Consider the following 14620-nt stretch of genomic DNA (forward strand, 5'->3'; position numbering starts at 1 on the left):
GCCTCTTCCGGGTCTCCCACGCGGGTGCAGGGTCCCAAAGCTTTGGGCCGTCCTCGACTGCTTTCCAGGGCCACAGGCAGGGAGCTGGATGGCAAGTGGAGCTGCTGGGATTAGAACCGGCACCCATATGGGATCCTGGGCATGCAAGGCGAGGACCTTAACCACTGCGCCATCACGCCGGGCCCGTAACTCCCTATTTTCTAAAACCATACCCAGCTGGCAACAAAGCTGTGTGCCAATAACTCAATCCAAGTCTCCTACTATGGGTGCAAAAATCGAGTTATTTGAGCTCATCTCTTCTGCTTCTTAAAGTCCTAGGATCAGGAAATTAGAATCATGAGTCAGAGCTAGGGGCTTGATGACAGCCATATGGTATAGGGGACAGGTACGCAGTGTCTTCAGAATTGAAAAACAAACAGTATAGTCTAGAAAAGGATGGCTCCTTTTCTATATATATAGGTTTTGAAGACCTCATTACAATAAGCAAATTACCCAATAAAGTTAAGTAGCAATTGAGATTAAAACAGATTTCCTGTTTCATTTCATTGTTTCTTGTTTTATTCAATTAAGTTTAAAAGTCAGATTATGTAGGAAAAGTTTTTTTATTTTATTTTATTTATCTTTTTTGTAAAGACAGATTTACAGAGAGAAGGAGAGACAGAAAGAAAGATCTTCCGTTCCCTGGTTAACTCCCCAAATCGTTGCAACAACCAGAGCTGAGCTGATCCAAGGCCAGGAGCTTCTTCCAGGTCTCCCATGCGGGTGCCGGGTCCCAAGGGCAACAACCAGGGAGAGCTAGGTGGGAAGTGGACCAGCTGGGACACAAACCAGCACTCATATATGATCTGAGGCATACAAGACAAGGATTTAACCACTTGGCTATTGCTCTGGGCCCATAAAAATGTTTTGTATCTTAATGACATTTACCTTCTTAGGAATAAAGTATAATTTAAATATTGTTTAAATGTGATTGTTATGTCTATCTATGCAGCCTCAACTTGACACATACTAACTTTTGAGTTTATTACCCTATATTGCTGTGAGGCAATTATTTTTTAATTGAAAGCCTTGAGAAATCAACCTAGTAAAAACCAGTCTGCTTCACAAAGGTAGATTTTTTTTTTAACTTCTCCAGAAACTTTAAGAGTTAAAACAAACTGTGTATTTGCATTTTAATTACACAGCCATAGCTGAAGTTAAAAACCACTGAAACATCTGTGCTGCTCCTTCCGGACTGTGCTGTTCACCAACACACTGAGTTCCCTTGGTGTCACAACACATTCAGCAATATGCGGTGCCAGATCAGTTGTTTTCAGTGGTAGAAGAAAATCTTTGGGTGGTGAAGTTCTGTCTGGATTTGGAGTTCTCTTAGCATGTAGTGCAAGAACCTACAACCATGTTTTGTGTTGTATTGAAGGGTTGAAAGGCACCATACAGAATTCAAATAGAAGTCATTTATAGAACATTTGTCAATTCTATAAATATAAATCTTTTTTTAGAATTGAACCGTTTTTCTTTTAAAAGTTCCTAAATTTCTGGAGCCATTATCATGAACAATAGTTTTAAATTCAGTTTCTTAGTTACAAGTAGAAATTCTGTACTAGTGTACTATACTTAATCTGAAACACTAAACTAGAATTAAGTTTCCTGTTTATAGATACATAAGTATATGTGCATATGTGTGCAGAAGACCGAATTCAACCACGTTACATAAAATCAAGTCATTTTTATTATGTATAGAATATTTTTACTGTGGAAGTTCCCTCTTTATCTTTTCCATTGCTAGGATTCAAGCCTATTTGGGAAAGTTTAGAACCTTAGGAAGGCCTCTGAGAAGTCTGTGTACATTGCTGAGGAAATTCCAGAGAAACAATTGCGCCAAAAATGAAGAAAAAATGAAGCATGTAATTACCTTGAGCTAGAGAGTGGTCCTGATTTAAAATAGTTTCTCTCATATCTGTCCTTAGTTAGCTTTTGTGAGTTTATATCTTTATTCTTTTTTTAAAAAAGATTTTTTTTTATTGCATAGTCGGATATATATAGAGAGAGGAGGAGAGACAAAGGGGAAGATCTTACATTGATGATTAACTCCCTACTTGACCGCAACAGCCAGAGTTGTGCCGATCCAAAGCCAGAAGCCATGAGCTTGTTTCGGGTCTCCCACGCAGGTGCAGGGTCCCAAGGCTTTGGGCCATCTTTGACTGCTTTCCCAGGCCACAAGCAAGAAGCTGGATTGGAAAGGGGGCTGCCAGAATAAGAACTGGCACCCATATAGGACCCCGGCACATGCAAGGCGAGGACTTTAACCACTAGGTCACTGTCCTGGGCTCTCATGTCTTTATTCTAATAAAGAGCCTTAAAACTCAAATATGCAAGACCTTTTCTCCCACTCCCCCAAATTTATGAAGCAGCACTTAATCTAATCCTGTAAATAGATTTGATCTTAAATAATGCTAGACCAAAAAAGTTTTGTATTTTAGACTCTCATTTTGGCCTCTTTAGTATTATGTTCAGTGAATTACATTTTGGTATTAATCTCCGCAGCTATTAAAGGTAATGTAAAAAATTCAGATAGTTCAATTTAACATTTGCCATAGAGAAATTGAGAACTTAACATGAACTCTTTGTATTACTCACCCCTGACATGAAAATATTTGACCCTGTAAGTTCTGACATATCATGTATTGGTCTATGTCTCAGTGAAGCTGGACCATCTCACATGCATATGGTGTATATTAATTGATGAATTCAACTGTTTATGGAATGTTTCATGTCTTCAAATTTTGTTTTAAAAAAAGTTTTTTTTTTTTGGAAGGGCAGGTCAGATTTACAGAGAAGGGGAGACAAAGAGAAAGATCTTTCATCCACTGGTTCACTCCCAAAGTGGCTGCCAAGGCTGGGGTTGAACCAATCCAAAGCCTGAAGCCAAGAATTTCTTCTGGGTTGCAAGGTTCCAAGGCCATATTCCACTGCTTTCCCAGGCCACAGGCAGGGAGCTGGATGGGAAGTAAAACAGCTAGGATCCGAGCTGGTGCCAATTTGGAATTTTGGCACTTTCAGGAAGATTTGGCTGTTAATCGTACCAGGCCCAAAGAAAGAAAGAGGGAGAAGGAGAGATCTTCCATCCCTGCTGCACTCCCTAGTGGCCAGAATGGCAGGACTGGGCCAGGAGGAAGCTACGAACCAGGAATGTCATCTGTATCTCCTTGGGCAGCAGGGGCCCAGATGATTGGACCATTTTCTGCTGCTTTACCCGGCCAATTTGCTGGGACCTGGATTAGAAGTGGAGCATCCAGGACACAAACCAGCACTTATACAGATGCCAGCATCACAGGTTACCATTTTACCTGATTTGCCACAGTGCTGGCCCCAGAATCTTGATTTTTAAGAAATGTATTATAATTTTTGTAAGCCAACACAGATTCTTTGAGAATTTCTGAGATTCTGCATCAGGACCATACTGAGAAAATTTGTTTTGTTTGACTTGCTGTCGTGTGTGTGTCCCTAATCTTTATGCCATAAGATTGGAATCAGCAAGGCCTTGTGCAATAGCGTAGCAACTAAGGTCCTCGTCTTGCATTCCCGGGATCCCATATGGGCGCCAGTTCTTATCCCAGCGACCCCGCTTCCCATCCAGCTTCCTGCTTGTGGCCTGGGAAAGCAGTTGAGGATGGCCCCAAAGCCTTGCGACCCTGCACTCGCATGGAAGACCCGGAGGAGGCGCCTGGCTTCAGATTGGCTCAGCTCCGGCCGTAGTGGCTGCTTGGGGAGTGAATCATCGGACAGAAGATCTTCCTCTCTGTCTCTTCTCTTTGTATATCCGTGTTTCCAGTAAAAATAATAATAATAAATAAATCTTTTAAAAAAATATTGGAATCAGCAAACCACAAATAGTTCAGCAGGCAAATGCAACCTACAGTCTATTACTGTGTAGCTCTTAAATGAAGAAAATATCTTACATTTTAAAAGTTTAATTTGGTGGGAGAGGTGGTTGACACGATGGCTCAATGGCTAAATCCCTACCTTGCAAATGCCAGGATCCAATATGAGTGCCAGTTCATGTTCCAGCTGCTCCACTTCATATCCTGCCCCTGCTTATAGCCTGGAAAAGCAATAGAGGATGGTCCAAAGGCCTAGGGCCAGAAGAAGTTCCTAGTTCCTGGCTCCTGGCTTCAGATTGGCTCAGCTGTGGCCATTGCAGCTATTTGGGGTGTAAACCAGCAGATGGAAGATTTTACTCTGTCTCTCCTTTTCTCTGCAGTACTATCTTTCCAATAAAAATAAATCTTAAAAAAAGGAGGGGGGTGGTATGGGATTTGAAGGGGTTGGGGAAAGGATTATAGCCAGTCCTTTACAGAAAAAGTTTGTCCGTCTCTGTCTTTAGTGATTCCGTGAACCTTACTATGAAACTGAATTAGTGGAATTTAAAGAAAAAGACTAGTGCAATTAAAATAACTGGAAATTGCATAAATAGAAGTAATTTGCCACAGTTGTAGAAACCACAGCTGTGATTTGTGTTAAATCTGTTTGTCAGTTGTCAATCAATATAATAGCATAGTGTTTCATGATTAGTTTTTTCTTGCCATCTGATATTTGTTTCATGTTGAATTTTAGAATCTTTGAATTTTTTATGAAATCAAGACTGTATTAGTCACTTTATTTTAATAAAAATTTTACAATTTATGTGACATAATTATTATCTTCATTCACCAACATCTTAAAAACTTTGGTTTTTACAGAAAGAAACTTGATCACTTTAGTAACTGGCCAAACAATCTTTAACATTTATTAAATATATTCAGGTGTTATTTATAGCTTGTCATGTTGTGCAGATTGCAGGGGCTGGCATCGTGATCTAAGACTCCACCTGCAGTGCCAGCATTCATGTGTGTGGTTTGTATCCCAGCTGCTCCACTTCCAATTCATCTCCCTGCTTATGGCTTAAGTCCCTGGGTCCCTGCATGCATGTGGAAGACCTGGAAGAAACTGTGCTCTTGTTCAGATGGACCCAGCTCAAAATGTTTTAGCCATTTGGGAAATAAACCAGAGGATGAAAGACCTCTCTTTCTGTCTTTCCATCTCTCTGTAACTCCACCTTTCAAATAAAAATAAATAAGTAAGGATGTTAGAAATTGCATTAGATGCTGTTAAGAGAATCAATATTTCTATTATGACTTTTACTTACAGGTTGAATCATACATATAACCAGCTTTTAAAGGAGACTGAGGTGTTACAAACTGATCATAAAAACTTGAAAAGTCTTCTTAATAATTCTAAACTGGAGCAAACAAGATTGGAAGCTGAATTTTCAAAACTAAAGGAACAATACCAACAGCTGGATATCACATCCACAAAGCTGAATAACCAATGTGAGGTGAGCTTTAATAAGTTTTATCTTAAATTTCTGTCCTTAGGCAACTAGGGATGTCCAAAAAGTAAGTAACTGTACTAAAGGGACAATAGCAATATACATTTTATAGCATGTTTCTGAAAGTTTTATCATAGGCAGTTGAAATTTGCAAGTAATTCAGAACTATTAATTTCAACATTTGTTGCTATTAGCTTTAAACTTATAAGTCCAGATGTATCAAGAATTATGAATTATAAAAAATGTTTATAACTGGCATGAAATAAATCAATGAAAGAAAAAAATCTTTTGAAAGTACAATACATTGAGTTTCCCAAAAATGCTGAGGAAGTATTGGGCAATTATTTTGCCTGTGATTTATAAAAGGGTAACAGTAGTGTGCTTCCAGAATGGTAGCATGAAGAACACAATCAATTGACTCCCATGAAACAATACAATTAGATAAAATTGTCAAAAAAAATTTTAGAATTCTGAAATCAAATAAAGGCAGACAGCTGTGGTTGTCTGAGACATTTTTATGTTGTGAATTCTCCTTCTTGATTCTAGTACTTGAGCTTTCTGACAAGGCACAAGGCAAACTGGGAGGCAGGGGAGAGGGGGAACCAATAGCTTTGCTCCTGTGAAAACCTGATTTCATTTGGGAAAAAGCAAAGAACAATCCCCATGTGGAGTTGTCAAAGCTCAACTCTCAGTTAAGCTGAGGTTGAAATATTGGTTGTGACAAAGCAGACCAGTGAGCTAGTCAGAATTTAACTAGATTTAAAGTGTGAGACAACCACAGTAAGCATGTCACTGGTGATCTGAAAGGTTGCTCAGGGGGAAAAAAAAAATGCCCTGTTTTTCATCCCTGACTGATTTTCACAATTGGAGTCAAATATTAACCCCTGGGTTAACATAAGTCATAATTTTAGTGAGGTGGGAAAATTGATCTGTGGTATAGAGGTCAGGATAGTACTTACACTTGGTGGGAAGAGATGGTGACTAGAAGGTAATACAAGGAGTATTTCTGGAATATGATTACTGTTTTGTTGCTCTCAGTAGAGTTTGACATTTGCATTCTCTGATCATCCTTTGAGTTGTTTGCTTAGCTTCTTTGTATGTTTTTTATTGTTGATCATCCCCAATAATTCTGTGTATTAATTAGAACTTCAGAGATAATGGCAAATGAATATGTCTTTCAGGTTTGGCTAAAAGGGTATGTTGATCCACTCACTCGTTTTTTTTCTGAGTATGTGGTTAGCTGATACAGCCTAGCTATGCTTTGGTCTTCTTAGCTGGAATGCATCTTCTCTGTTCCATATGGTTTCATATTCTCCTGTGGGGTTCTCATAGACCGAGGAGAAGCACACAAAGCCTCTTAAATCCTAGACTTGAATATTCCACATTGACATGTTCTGTGCAACCTTCTCTTGTTCAGGGGATTTAAAATCTGAGAGGAAGGAGGCTTACATTTGGCACAAGAGATTCACCAGTTTGCAGTGTCCATGTCAGATAGTGAAGTGCCAGTTCAGGTCTTCACTACCTCTGATCCAACTCTCTGCTCATGCGCCAGGAAAAGTAGTAAAAGAAGGTCACTATCACCACTGTGGGAGACCTAGATGGAGTTCCAAGCTCCTGGCTTAGGCTTGGCGCAGCTCTGAATGTTTGTGGTCTTTTGGGAAGTGGAATCATTACAGGAGTTGGATCAGAAGTGAAGCAACCCAGACTCAAACCAGTACTTACACAGGGTCACAGGGTGCTAGCATTGCAGTACCACCCCAGATTCTACTTCTAGTCACAATACCTTAGCATAGGTACAGAAAAGAATAAATACATCCAGGTTTTCAATCTACCTTGTTATATTTTGGTATAACTATATAAAGAGAAATAAATCAAACATGTTACAGTACTGACAGTTATTAGATATTAAGTGATTGTAATATTCAGTCTGATTTATTCTTTTGGAGGGAGCATTGAGAGATTCGTGTTACTTCTTTGCCTTTTTTTATTTTTGTTTTTTAGTATGGATTTCTGGGTTCCACTCTTGATCTGCTGAACTTGAATGGTGGGGCCCAGAAATTACCATAAAAGTGGTGTTGAAGTCACTGCTTTAGCATGTCCAATTTCTGCTTAAACCTCTGACTTGAGACTGATTTCCACTTTCTTCTATCTACTTATAAAACATTCCATGCTGTTAGCAGCTGAACTCTCAGCAGAACTAATTGGTAATATATCAACCACTGAATAAATTACCTGATTCTCGCTGATCTAGCCTTAAAAATTATACACAAATCTTTTAATATCTCCTGAAAATAATGGTTTGGTTGAAGAATGAGATTTAGTATCTACTGTATGCCATAAGCGTACTACAAACTACTTTTCAAATATTATTTAATGCTTGCAACAGCCTTGGGGAACAAGTAGGATCTCATTTTGTAGAGAATTAATTGACTTGTGTAACATTTTTTTAGCTTCTTAAATTGAGAACTAGATAATCTAGTTCTTGGGCTATATGTTAAGCAGTTTATTGTGACTTGATAATTTACTAAACTTGATTTTTGAGATACATTTTATTTGCAAATTTTAGATCTGATGTTTTGTGAGACTTGAGAAAATACATGTGTAATACATATAACTGAGTGCTGTCACTGTCATTAAAAGTCAATGACATTGTCATGAAAATGCAATCAACTAATAATGCAAATAGTGAAAGTATTAAGTACTTTGTATTTTCAGATGTTTCAGATGATTTGTTAAAGGTAAATTTAAAAAAACTTTGTGTTTTAACAGTTGCTAAGTCAGCTTAAAGGAAATTTAGAAGAAGAAAACCGACATCTGCTGGATCAAATTCAGACATTAATGCTACAGAACAGAACACTGCTGGAGCAAAATATGGAAAGCAAGGATCTTTTTCATGTAGAACAAAGACAGTACATGTAGGTAACAAATAATTTTATAAACTGGAATACTATGATTTTATCATTGGCAAATTCAGTGGCAAATCCATTATTTACAGATTTTTTTGTTAACAGGTTTTTCAAATGCTTCTTTATAGACGTTATGTTAATAACCAGAAAGCAAATGGGTCCAGTAATTCTATAACAGAGAAATGTGTTAGGGACTTTTAAAATACAGCAAGTAGAATACCACCTTACTTTAGGAAAAACAAAGTGGATGAGACTTGTTCTGAGACTTAATTTTTCAATAGCAATTTGCTTGAGACAGCACACCAAACCAAGTGAGAGGTAATGCGTAAACATGGAGGTTTGAAGAAAGTATGTTATGGTGTGACATTGAATCTGCAAATTAATTGTTCCTGTTGAAGCAAAATTGGAAGAGGGAAGAGCAGTGGAGAACTGTACTTAAACACTCGGGAATCAGTTCACAAAGGTGTTTCTATGTCAGGCATTTCAGGTAATACTGTAAGAGATGTGTGAGAGACTTGGTAGTGCTTAATTATTGAGGGGTTATGTCTCTACTGAGAATGGAGCAGTGTGTGGTAAGACTCAGGGTTTGAGTGGTCTATGTTAAACTGTCATTCTCCTTCACAAAAATTATCTTCCTTTTGCTCTGCTTAAATGGAAAGCACCATGCTGTAACAAAAAATAGCACAGACCTTAAATAGCTGTTTCAAATCCTACTTTTTCCACTCTGTGTGACCATATGCAAGTCACTTCATTTCTTTGATCTTTAACTAACTACTTCTCTAAAATCAAGATGATATCTTCCAGGGTTATCTAAGGAATAAATTTGACAATATGTCTGTGCCTTGCACAGCTGATATACATGAGATAGGGCACATATAAGTGAAACCAGAATACATTATACATTTTTCAGAAGCATCAGTTTTTATTAAAGATTTTGAGACTGGGAGCATTATTTCTGTATTAATACACAGGTATAACATGGAGCAAAAGGCATTTTGCATGAACTTTTAAGATAAATATAATATCTCAAAGACATTTCACATCCTTGGCTAGTCACTTTGGACTACACTTTTAGTCTTTGCAGGAGTATATATTCTTTACCCTGTGCCATGAGTACTGTCAGTTAAGCAAGGCTGGCACCTTGGCATAACAGGCTAAACCTACATCTATGGCACCAGCATCTTATATGAGCATTGCTTCAAGTCCCAGCTGCTTTGCTTCTGATCTAACTTGTGCTAATGGCCTAGGAGGGCAGCAGAGATTGGCCCAAGTCTTAGGGCCCCTGCTCCTCTGTGGGAGAGCTGGAGCGGCTCCTTGCTGCTGCCTTAGGACCAGCGCCTCCCCCCCCACCGAAAAAAACAAAACGAAGTAACCCTTAGTATATGTAAAACCTCTTGGCATTTGAGGTTCCTCTGCCTTAAGAAGAAGGATTATTCACAAGAAAGACGTCTGAATATTTTGACCTTTGATGATGAATTCATTTGCAGGGTTTCAGTAATCGTGCTTATATAGTTGCTTTTTTGTTGTTGCTTTTGGGCTTTTTGGGATATTTTTATTATTATATAGTTTATTTGTAAATTATTATTCTGGCTTTGAATTTAAATTACTTATCTTTATTTCAGGCATTTCTAGTTGAATGCAATCCTAATAGGAGTGGCAGTGGGTAGTAGTATGAAGAATTTGGAAATTCTTTTTATTTCCATGAATAAAAGTTTAAAAAGGAAATGGAAGCTGTGGCCTTATCTACAATAGGCCTCACCTGTAAGCTGCTCTGCAGACTTCATATTCACCCAGATAGTTAATGATAAAAAAACGGGACATGTGCTGTTTTCACAACAATGTAACTGTTGACATGTCTTCACAAAGTATCTTATGTAAAATCAATTCCTCTTGGCTTGCATAATCTTAATTTAACCACTTCTATCTACTAGACTACCACATTATTGCATCAAGCCTTTCTGATACATCCTGTTCCATGTACCCTATGTAAACATTTCATAGCATCAGTTTGCAGTGAAATTTCTGATACCTCTGATTCCCCATGAAGCACAATCTAGACCTGACTCCCTCACTCATTCCACTTAACCTATATACAAACTAAACTACTTGATTTACCCTCTTGTCTCTCATTTTTTAAAGATTTTTTTGATGATTTTTATATAATTAGGGTGATAAGGATCAAGGCCTACAGGAAAGTGAGAGAGAACATTATTTCCACCATTATATTCTCTTTTTTTTTTTCCTTTCTGTATCTCAGGGCAGGGGAGAGATAAGTGAAGAAATCACACCCAGCCTCCCAAATGCCTCTGTACGCTGGGATGGAGGAAGTCACCTGACACCACGCCAGGGTTCCCAATGTGGCACATGCTCAAGAGAGTCTGATAGTTTAGCAGTTCTGAGTTACTGCCAGTCTCGCCACTCCAAGTACAATATCTCTCCAGAATCCACTGGTTCATACAGTACACCTTAGAGTCTACATTTACCCAGATTTTCATTTCCAACACTTGGCTGGGCTGGTTGATCAATTTGCTCTATCCTCCATCCGCTGTTATGGTACAGGTGTCCTCTGTAGACTCCAGTGTACTACCATATCCTCCATGTTCACCTGGATATGCTGTCCTCTGCTCCATCTAAGCCAATAAGGAGGCCCAACTCTTACACATACACTCCATGGTCAGACCATGGAACCTGCAATTCTCTCCATGGTTGGGGTTCTGAATCCAGCAGTTGGGGGATCCCCAAAGAAACTTCATTTGGAGTGATCCCAGACGTGAATCTTGTGTGTACATGCCAGGCACATTCATAGGGTCAGGCACATTCCGTTCACTCCAATCAGCTTATGCACATGCTGCTGATTATACTTGCTAGGTCAGTTCTGTCTCCTGCCCTGTCTTCTACATAAACTAATGGGTGTTGCAGTCCAGCTCGATCATGCCCGCTTCATACTTAGCCCTCACGCAAACCAGTGGGAATTGCAGCCTAGTCAGAGCGACCTGCAATAACTCCCACCAGGCTTGCCCCTGCCCTGGTTCCTGTGCGTGCCAGTATGTACAGCAGACTGGTCCAGTCTGTCCCATATCCCATTCAGCTGTCATGCATGTCGATAGGCATTAAAGCCTCGTTCAACACAACCAGCCCCACTATCCAGCCTACACACATGCTATCAGGTGCTACTCTCTGTCTAGCCATGCCTGCCTCAGTCCTGGTTCTCATGCTGTCCAGTGGGAATGGCAACCCAAGAGGGAGGTTCTCTCTCTTTCCCTAATAGACCCACTCCCACTCCTGGATCTTATACTCTTCAGGTGCTTCTGCAGTGTACCTTGACAGAATTTGCTCCCCATGCCAGCATTTACCAGCTGATGCTACAGCAAAACCCAACCAACCCTCACCCACTCTCGCTTTTGCAAGTACCAATAGGAACATTCAGTCCCGTCTGGCTCTTCCCTAATCTGGCTCACATGAGGCCCACAGGTGTTATAGCCCTGTCTGGTCTGATCTGCCCCACATTCCAACTCTCATGCTTACCAGTGGGAATGGTGGTCCAGCAGGGAGCCCCACGCAGCGCCCCCTGCCAGGGTCTCCCCAACCCTCCAGGTCTCACATGTGCTGGTTGGGGGCTGCAGTCCGGTCTGGCCTGGCCTGCCTCATCTCGGCATTTGCCAGTGGGTGCTGAAGCCTGGCCGAGCCCAGCCCACCACCAGTTCAAGCTCACACTGGTGGAGGCTACAGTCTAGCCCAGCCAAGCCAGCCTTCAGTCCCAGCCCTCATGTGAACTGGCATGTTTTGCAGCCCAGTCTGGCTTGCCCCAGACCTGAGCCAAATGTATGCTGGTGGATACCTTTCCCTGGCCTGGTCTGGCTGCTCCCTATCATGCTTCTTGCATTCACCTGCAGGGACTGTGTCCCAACAAAGGAGTTCCCAAAGTTTCTCCATCAGAACTTCTCCCAGTGCCAGATCTCGCGCCCATTGGTGGGTCTATGGGCAAGCCCTACTTAGTCTACCCCCTATCCTGGCAGGAACAGTGGCTTTTCCTGACCAGCCCTCACTCATTCCAGTTTTTACTGTTGTATGTTACAATCCAGCCAAGCCTCGTCCACACCCAGACACAGCTCACGCATGGCTCAGCAGGAAAAGAGACTTAGCCCAGCCTTTCCTACACCTTCCCCGGTTCTCACAAGCACCAGTGGGTACTTGAGCCTAGCCTAGTCTGACACACCCCAGATCCAGTACAACACTTGTGCCGAGGGATACTGCAGCCATGTCTGGACCAGAGAGCAGCTGCCACTCAGATGCTTGCATTCACCAGTGGGAACCCTAACCCAGCTAAGGTGTCTCCTTGGCTTCCCAACCAGGCCTGTTCCCAGCCATAGATCTTGTGCATGCTAGTAGTTTCTGTGACCCAGCTTTGTGTAGTCCCTCCCCTTGCTTGTCCTTTGCCTGTGGATGCTGCAGCCTAGTCTGACCTGGCCTGCCCCAGACCCAACTCTTGCTGATGGGTGCTGGTGGATGACCTGGCCCTGCTCAGTCTGCTCCCATCCATGGCTCATGCAAACCAGTAGGTGTGACAGCCTAACTCAGTATTACCCATATTCCATGTTGGTTTCTGCACTTGCCAGTGAGCTAGGGTTTGCTCGACCTTGCCCAGTCTAAACTATTTCAAAACTAACCCAAGCATTTGCCAACAGTTGGAGCTGCCTTGCCCAGCTGGCTGACCCCCAGGCCTGGACCACATGCTAATCAGTGGGAGCTATGACCCATTAGGGGAGTTTCCCATGTTCCCTCACTGGGCCTACTCCCAGTCCCAGATCTCACGTATGCCAGTGGGTGCTAGGCCCTCTATCTTGGCCTAGTATGAGGTGGTGAATGTTGTGCCCCGGCCCACCCCACTCCCTGATTTAGGATGCACAAGCGTGTGCTGTAGCCTGGACCTGCCCAGACTATTCTTGGTCCCTGTACCCATGAGTGTTGGCAGGTTCCATGTTCACACCTAGCTCAGCCCATCACCACCCCAGTTCCTGAGCTAGCCAGCAGGACTTGTATTTCCTCAGGGTTGGGCCCATGTATCATCCACAGAATCTACCCCCGGGCCTGGCTCTCTTACATGCTGGTTAGTGTCATGCCCCTGCCTGATAATGACCCGTCCCCTGTTCCGACATTCAGTCAGGTACTGAGATCTATCCCTGCTAGACAAATCCCCAGCCCTACCTTTCATGTGGACTGGCATATGGTGGTCAACAGTGTTCTATGTTAACAAGCCCAATTCAGGATTCCCATGTGGGCTGGTGCATGAGTCTGACCCATACAGATCGTCCAAGCTCTTCCCTCCAAACCACCAGGACTCAATCCCCTCACTTACCTGCAAGTACAGAGGCCCTGTCTTTGGGTGTTCCTCAGCATTCATTCCTCACCAGCACGCACAGTGGCTTTATTCATGGATGTCTCTAGGCATTAATTACAAACCCCCAAGACCCCAAAGCTCACTGTTAGGTGGCCATCAGTCAAAGCCCAGTTCTGTTGGCACTCTGGTCACCCACAAGCCCAGGATTGACCCACCACTTGGCAGTGGTAGATGGGGAACTAGGATCCCCAGCAGGAAGCCTGGCCTGGCAGGGATTCTCCCAGCCACCCGCGCCTCTGAGCAGATTTACCTGTACTCCACCCACCAACATGGCAGCGGTGGGCCCTGTCTCTCCTTTTCAGCTCTCCAAAAATGCCATGGCTTTTTTTCTTTGTAAGGATTTTTTAATTTTGATCCTTCTGCTATGTTGGATTGTAACAGGATATGTAGAAGATGCTTCAGAAAGTTGATGGAAAATGTAAGTAAAACATAGGTTTATTTGGGTACAGAAATTTTTGAAGACCATGCATATGAGGGATCTTAAAAAGGTTTGTGGAAATGTATATAATGCATGAATTTCAAAAATTTTTGAAGTATCCTGGTGTGTCTTCATCAGTATAGTATATGCAGAACTACTTACTAATTAACTTTATATATACTTCATGCTTTTCTCCTTGTAAATGACCACTGGGTGTTTGTTAAATAGTTTCTTTGGCATTGCAGTTTTTTAGAAAAATCACTCTACTTTGGTTGGTGATCTTTGATAGTTCTCTATTATATATTTTATCAAGAACATAAAAATGAAACTGGAATGTGATAAAATTAGTGCTCTAATGCATTGCTAGAGTAAGCAAATAATTCTCTGTAACTAAAGTAGGCCTAAGTAATTGTACCAAAAAAGGACAAGATGTGGTTGCAAGATTGTTTATTGTATCTATAATTGTAAGCAAATACCCAATATTTTTCCTCATATATAATAAATCACACTTCATCATTCTAAAAGCTGTT

General features: G+C 41.4%; 1 protein-coding gene across 11 annotated transcripts in view; it reads left to right on the forward strand.

The window, feature by feature from the left end:
* CCDC88A (coiled-coil domain containing 88A) overlaps positions 1-14620 on the forward strand; it is a 132329-nt gene that overhangs the window by 96787 nt on the left and 20922 nt on the right. For all 11 annotated transcript variants that reach the window (XM_040993443.1, XM_040993444.1, XM_040993447.1 and 8 more), the window contains exons 22-23: positions 5188-5374; positions 8138-8283. In XM_040993443.1, coding sequence (XP_040849377.1) covers positions 5188-5374; positions 8138-8283 — 333 coding nt within the window. The remainder of the gene's footprint in view (positions 1-5187; positions 5375-8137; positions 8284-14620) is intronic.

Source organism: Ochotona curzoniae, unplaced genomic scaffold, assembly GCF_017591425.1.
Source record: "Ochotona curzoniae isolate NIBS_2020 unplaced genomic scaffold, NIBS_Ocur_1.0 contig_883, whole genome shotgun sequence".
NCBI classification, from domain to species: domain Eukaryota; kingdom Metazoa; phylum Chordata; class Mammalia; order Lagomorpha; family Ochotonidae; genus Ochotona; species Ochotona curzoniae.